This window comes from Xyrauchen texanus, chromosome 12 (genome assembly GCF_025860055.1).
Source record: "Xyrauchen texanus isolate HMW12.3.18 chromosome 12, RBS_HiC_50CHRs, whole genome shotgun sequence".
NCBI classification, from domain to species: domain Eukaryota; kingdom Metazoa; phylum Chordata; class Actinopteri; order Cypriniformes; family Catostomidae; genus Xyrauchen; species Xyrauchen texanus.
This window is the reverse complement of record NC_068287.1, coordinates 43,683,251-43,703,449: the sequence shown is the minus strand read 5'-3', so window position 1 is coordinate 43,703,449 and position 20,199 is coordinate 43,683,251. Positions and strand designations below refer to the sequence as shown.

The following is a 20,199-nucleotide window of genomic DNA, read 5'->3' as shown; positions in this document are numbered from 1 at the left end:
GTTTTTGCAGCTTGGTTTGATCAAATGCTCTTTTTGCAGTGAGGAGGAAGTTTTGAGTTCTGAAACTTACAGTATGTTTTCATAATACAATGACCTCTTTATGTCAAAAGTTCAAAGAAAATCAGATTTCTCTTATATTTTTGCAGTACAAACCTTGATGTCTGCTAAAACTATGCAACTTTCAGTGTTAAATCGCAAGCCACATTGTATGGTTTCAAAGTCGCAGGAATTACTTTTGTGATACTTTTGGATCCTTTTTTAAGCCTTAAAGTGAGTTATATCAACTACCAATGTATTGACAAGAAACACCATGATGTTTATAAAAGAGGAATGAAGGAAGGAAATCATGGTGAATAAATTACGACAGAATAAGAATTTTTAGGTGAACTGTATCTTTAAAAATCAAACCACTTGTCTTGGCCACAAGTCCTCTATCAAGTAACACATATGTAATGGAGAAAGTCATTTGCATTGACTATGCATTTGATACGGGTACTCACTGAGAGTAAGGGCTCTCCCCACCTGACAGTAATGCAGTACAGAATGCATGCAATGCCCTTGCTCTTAAGGGACTTCCCTCAGATAGGAATTGTGGGACAGGCCACAAATAATGATTCCCTAAAAAGAGAGAAGCTTCAACGCTAAGGTCATGCATTGTGGCTTTGTTGAACGAATCATGCTTAAAATCCCCTCTACCCCTCTGTCCCATGTGATGGTCTTACTGTGTCCCACATCTGATACCCATGATTCCTCTGTGGAATTACTACCCGGATACAATCCTTGTTCTCAAATTCAAAAATGTGTCACGCCCTGGCACTGCCATTTTGTGTCGTGCTATTAAAAGCTTTGAAGTAAGGAGCTAAAAACAGCGCAGAAGAACTTCTGGAATCCTATTCCACGACAAAACCTTAGAAGTTATTGGAAAAATATGTCCCCTTTTCAAGATTGATGTTTGATCTTGGGTATTGAGACATGCTAGGTGTTCATTTAGATTCTTACTCTAGATTCTGCTTGCATTGATTTGCATTTATGTGGAAAACTGATGGTGTCTATAGAGGCCTAATTTTAATATTTCGATTATTTGGACATTTGATGTGTGCACCATGTGTGATTATTCATTCCGTCTTAATGTCTCTGAAGATCAGCCTCAAACTCTTGATCGACAGAAACTCAGGACCTGCACAAAAAAGGCCAGCAAGTCTCCAGCCCCCACTCTTTCTGAGGCATGACCCATTGTGGAGCTATTTCTGTCACCAATTGGGACCAGAACTCGAAAAGCTTGGCACCTGTTGCAATTCAATTCTCTCAGTGATATGCCCTGCACAGACACAGACAGATAGATAGATAGATAGATAGATAGATGGATAGATGGATAGATGGATGGATGGATGGATGGATGGATGGTTGGTTACAATCTAAGAATTGAAAGATAGAGTTTTGTAAATCTGGAAATCTCTTGGCCCAATTTAAAGGTTGTGTATACCTCTCCCGTGCTCCTGTTAAGTCTGCTGGATTCAGATGTGTCTCAAGGCTCATCTGCCTTAATCATGTTCACATTCATTCAATTTGTTTCTTGCATCTGCCAATAGATAGATTCAGGGGGGTTTACTTTAATACACCAAGGAGCACACCTATGCACCACTGGAAATATATTAGTTAATTGGTATGATGTAACAAGCATTGCTAGGTAGAGAAGCAACCAAAAATGTCTTATTTTTTGTATAAAGTACCATCATACATTTTAAAGGAGCTGTCGAACAAATTTCCTAATCAGACCATTATTACCAGTGATGCCATCCACTGTTTAAGTTACTGGATATCATCCCCCCAATGCATAAATGTGTGTATTTGACGAATAAGCCCCAGACAACAGTAGTCCGATGGTGCATTCCAACAGAATGAGCTATAGCAACAGCTGTGTTTTTTCCAAAGCTTCCATCGCTAGGCGACAAGCTCATTGGATGTACGTAGTCTGCACGACAGATGCTAGTCGTTTGCGTATTTGCCCTTCCGGTATGTACAGAGTTAAATTAGAGACCACTCAACATTGACAGACATCATGCTAGTCTGAAGTGGATATATTTGTAATGGTGTTGGCACTATATTAGGTGCTGGAGGTGTTATAGTGTGTATACAACGTGCCCAGTGTACATTCATGTAGCCTAACTCCCTGACAATCTTGGACTTGTTGGGTGGTTAGATGCTTGGCCACGTCAGAGTCCTTAACACAATTGCTTATATTCTCCTTACTGATTGTATAACGTCCTTAAGTGTCATTAAAGACCACTCAACTGCAAGATAAAAAGGAGTGTTAGAGGCGGTTAACAGTTATATTTGGTCTCTGTCCCTGTCCATTTTATGATGGATGGTTTAAAAGACAGATAGATAGATAGATAGATAGATAGATAGATAGATAGATAGATAGATAGATAGAAAGAAAGAACAATGGTAGGTGGATGGATGGATGGATGGATGGATAGATAGAACATATAATGGATAGATGGATGGATAGATAGATAGAACATACAATGGTAGGTATATGGAAGGATGGATGGACAGAACAATGGTATGTAGGTAGGTAGATGATGGATAGAACATACAGTGGTAGGTGGATGGATGGATGGATGGATAGAACATACAATGGTAGGTATATGGAAGGATGGATGGACAGACCAATGGTATGTAGGCAGGTAAATGGATGGATGGATTGTCAGACAGACAGACCAATGATAGATAGATAGATAGATAGATAGATAGATAGATAGATAGATAGATAGATAGATAGATAGATAGATAGAACAATGGTAGGTATATGGATGGATGGATAGAACATACAGTGGTAGGTAGATGGATGGATGGACAGACCAATGGTAGGTAGATAGATAGATAGATAGATAGATAGATAGATAGATAGATAGATAGATAGAACAATAGTTGGTAGATAGATAGATAGATAGATAGATAGATAGATAGATAGATAGATAGATAGATAGATAGATAGATAGATAGATAGAACAATAGTTGGTAATAGTCAGACAGACCAATGATAGATAGATAGATAGATAGATAGATAGATAGATAGATAGATAGATAGATAGATAGATAGATAGATAGATAGATAGATAGATTGATAGATAGATAGAAAGAACAATGGTAGGTGGATGGATGGATGGATAGATTATTAGAACATATAATGGTAGGAAGATGGATGGATGGATGGATAGATAGAACATACAATGGTAGGTATATGGAAGGATGGATGGACAGACCAATGGTATGTAGGCAGGTAAATGGATGGATGGATTGTCAGACAGACAGACCAATGATAGATAGATAGATAGATAGATAGATAGATAGATAGATAGATAGATAGATAGATAGATCGATCAATGGTAGGTATATGGATGGATGGATAGAACATAAAGTGGTAGGTAGATGGATGGATGGACAGACCAATGGTAGATAGATAGATAGATAGATAGATAGATAGATAGATAGATAGATAGATAGATAGAAAGAACAATGGTAGGTGGATGGATGGATGGATAGATTATTAGAACATATAATGGTAGGTAGATGGATGGATGGATGGATGGATAGATAGAACATACAATGGTAGGTATATGGAAGGATGGATGGACAGACCAATGGTATGTAGGTAGGTAGATGGATGGATAGAACATACAGTGGTAGGTATATGGATGGATGGATGGATGGATGGATGGATGGAAGGATGGACAGACCAATGGTAGGTAGGTAGATAGATAGACAGACAGACAGACCAATGATTGATAGATAGATAGATAGATAGATAGATAGATAGATAGATAGATAGATAGATAGATAGATAGATAGATAGATAGATAGATAGATTGACAGACAGACAGATACATAAATGGAAGTTAGATAGAAAGGATGGATGGATGGATGGATCCCTGAATTGTTCGGAGTTCACACATTTGAACTCCACACCTCGCCTCTAACCTTTCACAGTTTTAGCATTGTGTTGTGCTCAACATTACAGTGCTGTATTTTTAGCAGCTTGACTTGGCTAGCATGGGCTGAACACTTGTATTCTTTAACTAGCATGTTGTGTCATCGCAACATGCCTGCAGGCTCTGGTGCTGGGAGCACCATCTGTTCCGAACACTTCTGAAGCTGTGGCAGAACAATATGCCTTCACAATCTGAGGGACATGCCATCAGCACACTGGAGAAATTGTGTGAAGTGCTTGGCTTTAGACCTTGACCGCAGCAAGAGGTCTGTGATCTGGTTGTGAAGCCAAGAGAAACAAAAATATAATAAATATGTGAGATCATGAGAGAGTAACTGTTTTGTTTGACACCCTTGGTGGAAAATACAGATAATACCACCCACTGGTGGTACAAGCTGGTCATTTATGGGTCAATAGCTGGTCTGAGCTGGTCTTGAGGGTTGATAAGTCATTCTACCAGCAGATGGAGCTGGTTTGTACATGGTTGGACCGATTGGTCAAGCTGGTAGGGGCTGGTAAACCACCTTTGACCAGCAAGAAACCAGCTAATATGTTCCAAAACCAGCTTGACTGAGATGGTTACATTTATTTTATTTTCCAGCAGGGTTAAACGCAACAGTGAGAGAAACATGGTGGTTTAAGCTAGTTTGTGCTGGCCGACCAACTAGTGGACCAGCATTGCCCTACTTTTCCCAAGCAAAACTTGCTGGTTAAGCTAGTAAAGAAGATCAACCACCCATAAATGGAGACAACCATTTTAACTGTTGTTCACAAATGTTGTTCGTTGCAAACAACTTGAGCCCATTGCTTATATAATCAGTCTAAGAAATTGGCCTCTGCTGAACTGCAAGTATATATCTTGGTAAGATGTAAACAGATGCCTGGCTCTTCAGTAGCTTGGCTGCCCTATATTCACAGATGGTTTATACATTTTCGCTGATGCAGGTTGATGCATATTACTTGAGCAGAATCATTTCAGTCAAGGGTCACAGCCATCTAGGAAGGCTAATGCTTCCCTAAACTGGTTTCAAATAAGCAACTAAATGCTAATGGACACCTAATAACAAAATAAATAGACTGTTTAACGCTAAGGGCTGCTAGGGGGTTTGTGCAATGGTTGACGTTAGTATAAGGTTTTCAGGACCTTGTGCAACCGAGCCAGACTTAATATCCATTTTAGAGCTTTCTTGACAAAGCAGTTTTTGTTTTTTAAGATCACTTTCATTGTATGGAAAGACACAATTATAGTGAACTGTAACTCAGGCTAACATTCTGGCCTTAATTGGCTGCAGGAAGAGAAATAATGCTAGCTGATTCGTCCATGTGTTTGATTCCTACTTGGTTATTTCTGGGCTAATATTATAATACTATCCTTCACCAAATGGGAGCCTTCTGGAGGAATTTGGAGCCTTTGTTTGGGAAATACTTTGAGTGTGATTATGCCAAAATACTTTCTAGTAAGTTCATTTTAGACAGACAAAACTCTTTCGATGTTCAGCTATTTTCTAAGTTGTAAAGTTACGATTGGAATAAAAAGTCTACCCTTACAAAATACATTACTGACCTTGAGTATTCTACGGAATACGTTACAAATTACATTTTACATTTCATAAGTAACCGTCCCAACCCTGTGTATATACCATAGTTCTGAATGATTACCATATTCTGTACCAAGGTATTTACATGGTATTCCGAGGTACTTCAAAGAATACCATGGAACAATTCTAACCGAAAGGCTACGGTAACTGAGATAACTACTCTGTACATTTGTAGTGAGCAGAATAGCATCTCAGAATGCACAACACGTCGAACCTTAAGGCGAATATGCTGCAACAGCGGAAGACCACGTTGGGTTCCACTTCCGTCAGCCAAGAACAGAAAGCTGGGGCAGCAGTGTACCATCTGTGTACCTCAGCAGAAATCCAGATTCATGAGACTAGGCTATGTTTTTCCAGGATTTAACTGTTCAGTTTTGGTCAACCTTTGCCCACTGCAGTCTCAGCTTTTTGTTCTTGGCTGGCAGAGGTGGAACCCAACATGGTCTTCTGCTGTTGTAGCCAATCTGCCTCAAGGTTCGACATGTTGTGCATCCTGAGATGCTATTCTGCTCACTACAATAGAGCACAACAGTCTGGTTCCGGAAGTAAAATTCCCATTCATTTATACCATAGATGAACTGATTTTCAATGATAACTTATACAACTTTAGAGACATATCGTGAGCTACGAGGTTGTTCACCAATGGTATATGTATCCGTCAAAGCCATCCATCTGCGTTATTTCAACTTAATTGTTTAAAGATCGTGTTTGATAGCGGAATTCATGTTAAACAACCACATTACCCATGGTACAGCAAAGAAAGATCAACCAATCAGAGAACAGCTGCCAAGGAAACCTGCGAAACTTTGCAATAAAAGTTAAATGTATTGTTTCTATACTTCTAATCAATAACCTAAAATCAATAGTTTTATATATTTCCAATTTCAATTCCAATTGAATTTTTTATTCAATGACATAATTCACAATGCTTCATGGGATTGTAGTCTGTGGCCTCACGAAAGACGATAAGTACACAGGCTTGTACCCTTGTCTTTATGTCCGATTTTAAAAAATGTTTTTGCCTCAAAACAAAGTTTGTGATGTTTTGATTCTCCTAGGAGCTGGTTGGTTTGGTTCATGGCTTCCAACTCTTGGTGGGCGGTCACTGTTGCGCTCAAATGTACAGAGGGGTTATCTGAGTTACCGTAGCCTTTCTGTCAGCTCAAACCAGTCTGGCCATTCTCTGTTGACCTCTCTCGTCAACAAGGCATTTCCGTCTGCAGAACTGCCGCTGACTGGATGTTTTTTGTTTTTGGCACCGTTCTGAGTAAACACTAGAGACTGTTGTGTGTGAAAATCCCAGAAATACTTAAACCAGCCCGTCTGGCACCAACAATCATGCCATGCTCGAAATCACTGAGATCAAATTTGTTTTCCCCATATCTGCATGATTTTTTTTGCATGGCACTGCATATTAACATGTTAACTGCTATTGGCTGATTAGATAATCGCATGAATAAGTAGATGTACAGGTGTACCTAATAAAGTGGTTGGTGTGTCTATATATATATATATATATATATATATATATATATAAAATAGGCATATATATAATAGGCATATTTATTCCCACACGAAAAGCAAACACTAAGTATGTGTAGTATGTTTGTGTGTGTCAATATCAATGGCTGAACCTGACATCAGACACTTCCGAGTATTCCAACGGGAAACATACATAAATAGCAGTATGTACATGAAGGCGAGAGATGAAACCAAAGTCTGTAATCCCTTAAGGTGTGAAAGTGTCAATCAGTGTGTAGTGGCTTACTAAAACAGAAGTGCGGTTCAGCCATACAGTGGCCATAAAGTGAAATATGGTCTTTTGGCGCACAAGGACAGTCCTACTGGGCAACTCCCCAATGCAAGTTATATTTAGAATGGAGAAGATCTGTTATCTCTCATATCAACATATAATCAAATCATTTGGTAGACCATGTGTCCCCCAACCCCCCGAGGGTCAAACCTGTTATGAAACTAGGGAGTCCCCCCATATGCAACCGCCCATGTTATGAAATCATGGCTACATTACACTCAGCCATTGTTTGATTTTATTTTTAGGCTTGATACACTAAAATAAGATGCATCAAAGACAATTGTCAAACAGAACAAGAGACACTTTTTAAAATTGGAATCCAAACTTAAACGTAATGCATGTATTTTTATTTGCACTTATATAGCGCTTTTTTAACCTTAGCGGTATTCAAAGCCCTGCGTCCCATTCACACACCAATGGGAGCAACTTGGGGTTCATTGTCTTGCCCAAGGACACTTCGGCATGTAGGGTCGTGTGGGCCAGGGATCGAACCGCCAACTCTGTGATTAGTGGCCGACCTGCTCTACCACCTGAGCCACAGCCGCCCCATTGGATGTCATTGTCTTCTCTTGGTCCTTCCTCCAAAAGAGATGTCATGCTGCATGCTTATAAAAGAGAATGAACTATAATGAATGGTAGAGCTACTAAATCTAAGATGATGAGATGTGGTGACTTTCTCTCGGGCTATATTTATGTCTTCAGTCCTGATAACAGCAAGCTAGCAGTAACACCCCGAGGCATTGTGCATACCTGCAAACAAGGTGGGGATTGTGGTGTGAATATCAATGGTATGAATTTAAAAGTACAGCAATGATGAAATTAGTGAAATAATTACAAAAAGCAGTATCGACAGCAAATAATTAAGTCTATTCATAAGTTAATACATTGGTGATGCCTGCTAAGGGATGGTAGCCACTAAGTTGCGGAATTAGTTTGAACGAATGATCAACGCTCTTCGACTAGCTGATTTGTCCTAGGTCAAACATTTCAGGGATGTGCTTGAACAGGAGAAATATCACCAAACCTACAAAGCGGAAAGTGTTGTTGGCACGTGTATCTGTCTGCTTCCCGCAAAAGACAACAAGGAACACATACTACACCAGTGGTTCTCAACCAGGGGGCCGGGACCCACTAGGGGGCCTCAGCACACTTCCATTGAGGCCTCAATATGACTTTAATTAATTTAAGATTGGAAATATTAGAATAAGTCAAATTATCCTACTTCATTAAAATGCTAAAAAATAAGATCTATGCATTATAAACAGACTCTTTCTGAAACTTCTAGAATCCAAAATTATCCATGATTTTACTCTAGACATGTCTAGTTTCGGGCAAGGGGGCCTTCAAGTACTGTCTTGGACAGTGGGGGGCCTTGGAGACAAAAAGGTTGAGAAGTACTGTACTACACATCACGGCCACGCTAACACCCCCAGAGCATAAAGCGATTCTATTGGCTAAAGTAACTATTACATTCCTATGCAATCGCTGTATAAGTCATGTTGTCTAAATGGTGTAAATATAACAAAGAATAACTTTGTATAATAATTATATGTCACATATCATTCTGTGTTCTGCTTAGGCTAACCGGTTAGCTCACAAGCTAAATAAGCCTATTAGCTTAGCATACCGCTGGCTTCTTCTCCTCTTTATTTTCATCACATTTCTCCTCTCTGTTGCCACCTAGTGTTATGGCGGTATAATTGTATTACATTTATTTATTTTTTTACTTTTGAATAGTTTTTATCTTCGATCCCTTTCAAAAAAAAATCTAAACTAGACGCAAACTTGCTACAAATTTGCAGCATGCAAATAAGCTTTTGATTAGCTCCACTTGCCATGTGAAATGTCCACTGAGGGGCGCCAAAAGAGAGTGGTGAAGCAAGATGTTTCGAGCTGTAAAGTGTGTATTTTATAAACTTAACCCCCAAACCTAAATCTAACCATCAGTGGAGTAAAAATGTTATGTTAGAGTGAAAAATGCAATTTCCGTATCGCACTCACCTCAGATTACGCCAACGTGATTACATCCTGGTGTCAACGAATAGGGTCCGAAACCGGGTCTTCCACACTGCTGACACAACTCTCTTCCAGTCACGCCGCAAGGGAATGCAATCACGCCGAAACCGATGCAATAATGTGTAATGGGAGATTGCGCTTGTCAGTGAGTCAGCATAATGTGTCCGATCCCAGAAGAAGTATATGGCTGCAGGTAGTGCTCCAAAAAGGGGCGGGAACTCCAAACCAACATTAAAGACATAGGGAACCCCTTACCTAACCCTTTCCCTAACCTTAACCGCAAGTGGAAGTGATGCTCCCTTTTGGAGTTGGCACAACGACCTTTTGGAGTAACCCCGCCCACTTTTGGATAAACTACGCCCTCTTTCGGAGATTCAATCCCCATTTGGAGGTCTCCGGCCTCCGACTTTGGCAATGGATAAAAGAACTGCTTTATTTTGGAATGCCAATCACAGAACCTAAGACAGGGAATTATATATAGGCTGTAATGTCTTCCTGGCCTAGGATTCCCAGATGAAAAAGGCTGGTCTCGCTAAGGTCTTCCAGTCTTGTTATACTTCTGTGGTTTGAGGGTTTCAGAGGGGGTTTGAGCACTTGTCTGCTGGGCCAGCTGAACACCAGCTTGGCAAGGAACATGTTAGGCTGGTTTAATATGGGTTTTTAAAAAAAGCTTTAACTTGTTTGTCTTGTGTTTTCTACAGAAGAGGAAGAGGAGGTTCTAGAATCCATCCTGAGGGACAGATCTCACATCGAGGAAACTCTGCGGCTCGCAGCAGATGAGAAAGCAGGAGACTATGCTGGTAAGGAAATTAAGCTCTTTGGATGCTGGTGTGGTGGGTAGGGTTACACCAGCCATGCGTAAAGTCTCACTTAAGTTTGGGTATAAGTCTTTAATTTGGTTCCACCACCTGTAGCTTGTACGCTCTCTGTAAAGCAATGTGTAGTCGCATAACATGACATATACCTTTACTGATCCAATAAATAGCCTTCAAATTTGTACGGTTGCTGTTCAAGCCTTTTTTGCCTCGCATAACTGTCATCGCCCCTTGCAAACGTCATCAGACAAATTTCCCACTCATTATTTTCACGTGCAAATGAGCTTGTGATACACCACAACATTTGCCAGAAGTTTGCAGTTCTTCAATGGTAGTGTTGAACCTACAACCAACCATTGGCGACAGCGAAGAGCTTGCCGCAAAGCTGATTCGCATGTAAAAATAAGTGCTAAATTTGTTGCAAGTTTGACCAGAACTCAGAGTAACCAACATGTTGAGTAGACGAACAGACACTTGTTTTTTAGGTATGTTTACTTTGCAGTCTCCTCTCATTTCCTCTCCAAACCCATTATCCACAACACCATCTGCACTCTTTCTTCTCCCCACATTATTTTCCCCAACCTTCGAAAATGCACACTTTCTTTTGTTTTCTCAGCTGCTTTGCAGGGATTGAGGAAGATCTACCACAACTCCATCAGACCCATGGAACAGGCCTACAAGTACAATGAACTCAGACAACATGAGATCTCAGGTACCATCAGCTTGGTTTTCCACTGCTTTCTCTAGTTTACGATTATATGTGAATGTTGATCGATTGTTACATCCCTTCATCGCCATTACATCATTTTCCTCAACCAATCAGAGCTCACACTAGTTAGTTCAGCAAACTACCTGGCACACTCAAGTGACCATATTCATAAGGAAGAACCCGGAGGTTGCAGAGGTTAAATGTGTTTACATGATAAGGTAATCATTAAGAGCCCAACTATAGAGCTTGTAAGCATTCTTGGAGTCTGAAATTTGGCGCACTGGTAGGAGAGAAACTCATCTTTAATCATGCCAAATTTGGCATCTATAGCTGAAATCCTTTAGCGCCACCAACAGTCCAAATTTGTAAGTACGTTTGAGCTCATTTAGACCCAAATTGCTGAATTGAAGCCAGTAGTTTCAATTCCACATGTGTTTTGTTTTGTTGCTTTTTCCCCAATATTCTCGTACATACTGTATTTACACCTATATCGAAAATCATCAGCAAATGTGGTTCTTCCATATGGGTATTTCTATTTTCGATTTACTCACAAAGTTACAGATACACCAACGCTGATAAACACAATCATTCTACACAATGAACGGCACAAATGGTGAAAGTGCTATATTCTGAGTATCTGAGTGGATTGTATGAGCTGTAACATGTGCGGCCCGTCATTTCACAGCTGTAGAACTGATGCACATCCGGGCCTACTCGAGGGGGACTGGACCAATAACAGAGAAAAGAGAGAGAGCTTAAATAGACAACATAGTAGAAGAATGCATCTGAAAGCAATCAAAAGTTTGTCAACAGCCCTCACTTTATATAAGCCTTCATGTGTTTTAGTCCCCTGTACTTCTGAATTCACATGAAATATCCTCTTTACAGTCAATGTGGTTTAATTATCCTATGATTGCCCACTAAGGGGAGGTACTACAGGGGAAATGGTGATGTTGTGTGGACTAAACCATTCTGACTTTCTGCATTATTTTGCCAAACACGTGACACAATGTGGAAACATTTCAAATGAAAGATTTTATATCACCTTTCTGCTGAGTTTAGCGTCTAAATAACCATTTTCTAGAATGTTTCATTTTTGATCAATAGGTACAAATGCCAAATCTTCTAAAAAATATTAAAAAAAAACATAAAAATAAACATATGTAAGGGGGTTGAGATGGGCAAGGAGGAGGCGAGAACCGGCTTGTCAATATAAATAATATTTTAATTAAACTCAAACCAAAAGCACAAACATAAACACGCACACATGACGGACATGCCCGTAATTCTCTCTCTCTCTCGAACCGTCGTCACCGGCCGCCTTTATCCCTCGCGCGCCCCACCAGGCCGATTGGGGACCGAGCGCGCGACATTCTAGCCCGGCCCCGCCCCCCTCCGCTCCACAACATATAAATAAAGATTTATGCTTTTTAATTTCATATGAAAATTCCATCAAATTGAATTGAGTAATCTTTAACTAAACAAAACACCCTAAATATGTAAATAATTTTTTATTTAATTTAGTTATAAATTATACAGTTTCATTTGATGGAATGTTTAGATTTTAGCCAATGTATGCATTTCAATATCATAAATATATTCAGTCAAATTGAATTGTGTAATAATAATAATAATAATAATAATAATAATAATAACAATAATAATACTTAAAACATTTTTTAATGTTATTTTGTTAACGATATTTTAATGTATATTAATGCTATTTATCTTTAGCTTCTCATTAGCCTTTAAAAAAAAAAAGGAAACGCAGGAAGCATGTTTATTAATAATGTTTATTTATTAATAGAATTCTGTTCCATTTATTTTAGCTTTTTATTAAGTAAAATATTTATTCACTTTTTATACATTTAATTTAGTTAAAAATGACACAATTCAATATGATTGTGTTTGAATTTAATTTAATTTAATTTGTTTTGAATTTAAATGTGTAAATCTTAAAAATAAACTCAAATATTTTTGGGGTAGATTTTTCTCACCTTGCAAAAAAATTTAAGCAAATTTGTTAAGATTTACACTTTTCAATATCATACAAATATTCAATCAAATTGAATTGTGTAATAATAATAATAATAATAATAATAATACTTAAAATATAATTTTCTTAATGTTATTTTGTTAACGACTGCACAATTCAGTTTGATGTAATTTTGTTATGAAATTTAAATGCATAAATCTTAATATATATATATATATTTTTTTTTTTTTTTTTTTTTTTGAGTGTAGATATTTCTGGTAATTGGCCGAGGTTATTTATCTTTAGCTTCTCATTATCCTTAAAAAAAAAAAAAAGGAAATGCAGGAAACATGTTTATTAATAATGTTTATTTATTAATAGAATTCCCATTTATTTTAGTTTTTTTATTTAGTAAAATTTGTATTCACTTTTAGTCATTTCATTTAGTTAAAAATGACCCAATTAAACATGATTACATTATTGTTATGAATTTAAATGTGTAAATCTTTTGTTTTTACAAGCTCAAATATTTTTGGTGTAGATTTTTCTCACCATAAAAAAAATTAATTTAAGCTAATATTTTAAGATTTAAATATTTCAATATCATAAAAATATTCAATAAAATTGAACAGTGTCATTTCTAACTAAATTTAATTAAATAATATTTATTATTATTATTATTATTATTATTATTATTATTATTATTATTATTCTCAGTTCATTTTGATGGAATCTTATGCAATTTAAATGCTCAAATCTTATGTTTATTTATCTCTTTTCTCATTAGCATTTTTATGTAGCATTTTATATTTAAATGATCTTTATCTCTATTTTAGGGTTTATTAAATATTTAGTAAAACCTTATACATTAAATCAAGCCAAAAAGTCTTCTGTAAAGTCTATATCCATTGTGTATTAATATGTAAATGTGTATATTTAATTAGACGATGCCTCATTTATTAACATTTAAAAGATCTTGTGTTTGGAGTATTTGATATGGCCTATTCAACTGTATTACCTCCTTTAAGGACTCCAGTTCAGATCTAAATTGTGCATTTGTTTCTGGATATAAAAGCCTTAAACTGCTCAAACTGTAGAGGGCCTCAGTTGTAGGTTGTGTCCTCTGAAGGCTGACTTTCATGAGTGGCTGAGTCCGAAACGGCATACTGCCATACTACTCACACTATCTCAGCCACAGACACATATGGTAGCAGTAGTGAGAGTAGTGTGGGTTGTATGTCATTTGGACCTCAGCCTGTGTCCTGCTAACCTCTGACACAACACTGGGATCAAGCTTGCCCCCTTGTGGTTCAGCATGGTACCTAACCCATACACTCACCACAATAATATACACTGACTCACTGAGCTATGAGACTAGTTAGGGGACTGAAGAAAACTTAAGCAGGTCTTCCAAATATGATCTGTTGATCAAAGGCAGCTGGTTGGGATTCATCTTGTGACATCACATTTTAAGGGAACGTTAGTTTAATGGGCACACATACTGGCATGGAAAGTGCTTCTTGATCATTTCCAAGCATTTGTTTTGTCCACCAAAGATTTGACAGACAGTACTGTCATTATTGATGGATGTTTTACTTTTAAGGTGAATTTATCTGCTAAGAATGTCTAAGTGCATCACATAAAGAGCATTTACAGGTCACATTTCACATCAAAATCGACTGAAAATGAATTGTTTAAAGAACATGTGAGGCCGTTCACACAAACAACGTGTTATTTAGAAGCTGTGTCAAGTAAATAGACCTTTTAAAAACACGTTGCGTTCTGTTTTATTCATTACACTGTATCTTGCTTTTTGTAGCGCAAGTAGGCGTTCGGTGTGAACGGCCCCTTAAAGGGATCATTTACCCAAAAATGAAAATTCTCTCACCATTTGCTTCACCCTCATGCCATCCTAAACGAGTATGACTTTCTGTCTTCTGCTGAACACAAATGAAGATGTTTAGAAGAATTTTTCAGCTCGGCTGGTCCATACAATGCAAGTGAATGGTGTCGAGAACTTTGAAGCTCCAAAAAGCACATAAATGCAGCATAAAATTAATCCTAGACGAATATGACTTTCTGTCTTCAGCAGAACACAAATGAAGATTTTTAGAAAGATATCTCAGCTCTGTAAGTCCATACAATGCATGTGAATGGTGACCAAAACTTTAAAGCTCCAAAAAGCACATAAAGGTAGCATAAAAGCAATCCTTACAACTCTAGTGGTTTAATCCATGTCTTCTGAAGCGATAGGAAGAGTAATCGATCTTAAATTTATGATTGCCAAGCAGACTGCTGATGTCAATATTTATAGTGAACCGATTGGATCACTTCAGAGGACTTGGATTAAACTACTAGAGTTGTGAGGATTGCTTTTATGCTACCTTTATGTGCTTTTTGGAGCTTTACAGTTTTGGTCACCATTCACATGCATTGTATGGACCTACAGAGTTGAGATATTCTTCTAAAAATCTTCATTTGTGTTCTGCTGAAGACAGAAAGTCATACTCGTCTAGGATGGCATGAGGGTGAGTAAATGATTTTCATTTTTGAGTGAACTGTCCCTTTAAGCCTATTTGTAGAACCATTTATTTAATAGCAATCAAGCATATTTTCTTCCCAAAAACTCTCATTAATTGAACACAGTAATTAAAACTATCCTGTCTTGACACAGGAATTAAAAATAAATAAATAAATAAATAATTATAAATTAATGCTATAGATAAACCTACTTAAGTTATAAAAAATAGTTAGGATTTTTGCAGTGTGTGTTCTCCTGTAACGCAGTCGTATCTGCACATCTCTCAAACATCCTTCACACACATTTGAACTCATCACTCTCTCCTGCTTCACAGGAAAAGTGTAACTTCTTTCTTTCTTTTACCCCTTGGCATTCTCTCTCTCTCTGCCTCCACTTTTCCTCACACTTGTCATTTTCATCCTTTTCACTCTGCCTGTGACTCCACCCCCTGACATCACCCACCCTGCCCCCTCCACTAAACAGCCTATCCTGGACGCACACTGGGGGATTCAGCTACAGGTGGGTATGACAGGGGTGTTCACTGCATGGCATTGCCTGTGTCTCTGCTCCCCTGCAGTGTAATTGCAGCTAGCGTGCATCTGCACAATTACCATCAGCATCACAAGCTAATTATAGGTTTCTAAGTAATGAAAGTTTCTATGTTGTTGCTCAGTAGTCATTCAGCCACTTCAAAGTTGTCAGAATGAAGAGAATTCACATTAGTACGTATGAAGAGTGAGTGTCAGATCGTCCAGCACACGCAATCATTCAGCATACTGTATTTAGGTTTAAAGTCTTGATTTGGTTCTTGTGTTTTTATTAACTCAACTAATCAGACACATTTTCATATTACTGACATAATAACCCACTAACCCTATGAGATGTTTTGACTGTAGTGCAGTTCCTGTGTTGACGTATTTCCTGTTGGAAAAAGGAAGTTTCAGGAATGTCTAAACAGCCGATTGCCTTTAGTTTACACCACAGACTGGCAAAACATCACTCGATGTACTTTCAAAACGAACAAATTCCAGACACTTTTTCTAACAAACAATTGATGGTTTTGATAGTAAAAAAAAAGTATACACGGACAAGATGATGACATAAATATTTTTGGTTTGTTTTTCCGGAAGAGATTCTTTATATAAAATGTGCATATCGGCTAAAAGTTCATTTTGTCAACTTTTAGGAGTATGCTAGCATATATACACGGATGAGCCAAAACATTATGACCACTCACAGGTATGGTGAATAATGTTGATCATCTCTCAACAAGGCCACATGTCAGGGTCTGGGTAGATTTGATGGTAAGCGAACAATCGGTTCTCGTAGTCAACGTGTTGAATGCAGGAGAAATGTGCAGGAGTAAAGACCTGAGCGACTTTGACAAGGGACAATCTGTTGTGGCCAGAGCATCTCTGAAACGGCTTGTGGGGTGCTCCCGGTCAGCAGCGGTGAGTACCTACTGACAGTGGTCCGAGGAGGGACAAACCACAAGGCTCATCGATGCGCGAGGTCAACGAAGACTATCCCATCTGGTCCGAACCGACAGAAGGTCTACTGTGGCATAAGTCACAGACAATTTTAATGATGGTTACAGGAGGAATGTGTCACAACACACAGTGCAATGCACCTTGCTGCGTATGGGGCTGCATAGCCGCAGACTGGTCAGAGTGCCCATGATGACCCCTGTCCACCGTTAAAAGCACCTACAACGGGGCCACGAGTGTCAGAACTGGACCTTGCAGCAGTGGAAGAAGATCTCCTGGTCAGATGAGTCCCGTTTTCTTTTACATCACGTGGACGGCCGTGTACATGTGCGCCATTTACCTGGGGAAGTGATGGCACCAGGATGCACTCTGGGAAGGCGACAAGCCGGTGGAGGGAGTGTGATGCTCTGGGCAATGTTCTGTCTGGCCATTCACGTGGACGTCAATTTGATACGTGCCACCTACCTAAACATAGTTGCAGACCAGGTACACCCCTTTATAGCATGGTATACCCGGATGGCAGCGGCCTCCTTCTGCAGGATAATGCATCCTGCCACACTGCACATATTGTCTGGGAATGGTTTGAGGAACATGATGAAGAATTCAAGGTGTTGCCCTGGCCTCCAAATTCCCCCAATCTCAATCCAGATTGAGCATCTGTGGGATGTGCTGGACCAACAAGTCCAATCCATGGCGGCTCCACCTCGCAACTTACAGGACTTGAAGGATCTGCTGCTGATGTCTTGGTGCCAGATACCACAGGACACCTTCAGGGGTCTTGTAGAGTCCATGCCTCGGTGGTTCGGTGCTGATTTGGTGGCATGCGGACGACCAACTGCATATTTGGCAGGTGGTCCTAATGTTTTGGCTCACTGGTGTAGATGGCTTCCAAGATAATAGACATGGACTAAAACCCACAAAACTTCTGTTTCACAAGAATCTGTCACGATATGAAGGGGTTTGTATGCGAAACATGGTTGGCATGTGTAATAATCTGTTCAATTGTCTGGATGTATCTGATAAATGAGCGAAGACCACAGAAGAGTCCGTATTGGCAGCAAGTACCGGCATTCCCATGTGGGTGGGTTGGGATGGGCACAGATGACCTTCATAAAAATTTGATATCCTTTCTACTTCAAGACGTTTTTCGTGTTCTCATGTTTTATTGCAAGGCTTTATATCACAAAAGAGTAAAACAACTGTGCAAAATGTTCTTCGCTGTCAGATCAACTGCAATACATTCTAGCTACCCCTAAAACAATCATTGCATCATAAGGTACTATCATGTTTATTCATTCCTTTTTTGTGATTGATGCATATTGTACGTTTGCTTGTGGGTTCCTAATGCTGATAGTGATTCTCCAACTAACAGGTCAGAGCTGAGGTTAATTATATTAACATATAACTTGCCAACCAGGTAACTAGTGGAAACATTAAGGGTTCCAATCAAAGGTACAGGCCTTAAAGGGATAGTTCACCCCGAAATGAAAATTCTGTCGTGATATACTCACCCTCGTGTTTTTCCAAACCTCTATGACTTTCTTTCTCCGGTGGAACATAATGACAACCTTGCCATTCACTTTCATTGCACACACACCCCCCCCCCCCCCATGCAATAAAAGTGTGTAGCGACTGAGGTTGTCATTCCTACTTACATTTCCCTTTGTGTCCCATGAAAGAACGTTATTTGGGTTTTTAAACAAAATGCAGTTTGGTTTTGGTTTATTTTTGGCTCAACGATGTTGCATGGCACATTCTTGTTGCAATGCTTGCTTTGCTGTGTCGTGGTTATCTCCAGTGAGGTCTAAGGTTACTTTTTTGAAAATCTAATATTTTAAGAAACCCAAAGAATTAAGGACCTCGGGATCAGGCACTAGAATGAGGAGCCTCAGCAAACGATCACTCTGTGATCAGTTGAGACAGGACTCAGGTCTTTAATAACGATTAATTAATTGTTACATTTGTGTAATTGATTGCTTTGAATTGATATATTGTCATAAACATTTGGAGAACATGAAATCTTTCATTTTTGATAACCTGCGACTTTTGCAGCTATCATCTGTGACTTTTTAATCCTAAACTCTCTCACTTTTTTCTCAAACAGATGGAGAAATCACCTCCAAGCCCATGGTGCTGTTCCTTGGACCCTGGAGTGTGGGCAAGTCCTCCATGATCAACTATCTGTTGGGTCTGCAGGACACTCCCTACCAGCTGTACACGGGTAAGCCAACTAGATAACTAGCTGAACTTAAAGCTGTCCGCAGGCTTACATCTCCCCAAGTGGTGTTTGGCATTTGGGGTTCAGTGTCTTGCCCTAGGACACTTAGGCATGTGGAGCCGTGTGAGCCGGGAATCGAACCGCCAACCCTGCGATTAGTGGCCGACCCGCTCTACTACCTGAGCCACACCCGCCCTGTAATTCACACTACCTTTGTTTTTCCCTTCAGTGATCTACGTCATCTTCTGTTCCTCTAGGTGCTGAGCCTACTACCTCAGAGTTTACTGTCATCATGCACGGTGAGAAGATCCGTACGGTGGAGGGCATTGTCATGGCTGCTGACAGCTCTCGCTCCTTCTCCCCACTGGAAAAGTTTGGCCAGAACTTTTTGGAGAAGCTAGTTGGTATCGAGATGCCCCACAAGCTCCTGGAGCGGGTGACTTTCGTGGACACACCAGGAATTATTGAGAACCGCAAGCAGCAGGAGAGAGGTAATATACAGGAATGCAATTAAATAATATGCTGAAAAATGTCATTCTGTTATGCCATGTTCTAACCAGGTGCAACGTAAATAATTTCCAGCAATAAGTCATTTTTCGGTCCTCACTGAAATCACAGTCAATAAGAACAGATTTTATGTTAATACTGCATTTTATTCAAAGTCGGATGTGGGAAATTCCCACTTGATATCTCCGATCCTTGACCATAAAGGCATTCCTTTGCCCGAAGTGTAAGCATACAAAGCTGCAATGTTAGCTTAGCATGTGTTTGGCTGTCACACTGGGGGATTCAGCTGGTGAACCAGCTTCACCCGCAAGGTTTAGCTGGTGAATAGCATGGCTATGCTGGTGCACCAGCTAGACCAACACCAAGCCAGCACTAACCAGCATAAACCAGCCTAGACCAGCATGGAAACTGCATGCAACAGTTGAACAGATTTATACCACTGGGAGTGCAGACAGTGACGCTCACGTGATCCACCTCCTGATACAGTTGGATTAAGCAGTCAGTTGAAACTTATACTAATCACTAATAGTACAGTGACATGGCGAC

At 39.3% G+C, this 20,199-nt stretch overlaps 1 protein-coding gene across 2 annotated transcripts in view; it reads left to right on the top strand.

Annotated features, from left to right (window-relative positions):
• LOC127652282 (sarcalumenin-like) overlaps positions 1 to 20,199 on the top strand; it is a 30,260-nt gene that overhangs the window by 7,185 nt on the left and 2,876 nt on the right. Inside the window, exons 2-6 of one of the 2 annotated variants that reach the window (XM_052138425.1) lie at positions 10,123 to 10,221; positions 10,853 to 10,948; positions 15,925 to 15,960; positions 19,033 to 19,149; positions 19,404 to 19,637. In XM_052138425.1, the coding sequence (XP_051994385.1) occupies positions 10,123 to 10,221; positions 10,853 to 10,948; positions 15,925 to 15,960; positions 19,033 to 19,149; positions 19,404 to 19,637 (582 nt within the window). The remainder of the gene's footprint in view (positions 1 to 10,122; positions 10,222 to 10,852; positions 10,949 to 15,924; positions 15,961 to 19,032; positions 19,150 to 19,403; positions 19,638 to 20,199) is intronic. The other variant, XM_052138426.1, reaches the window with a different exon arrangement.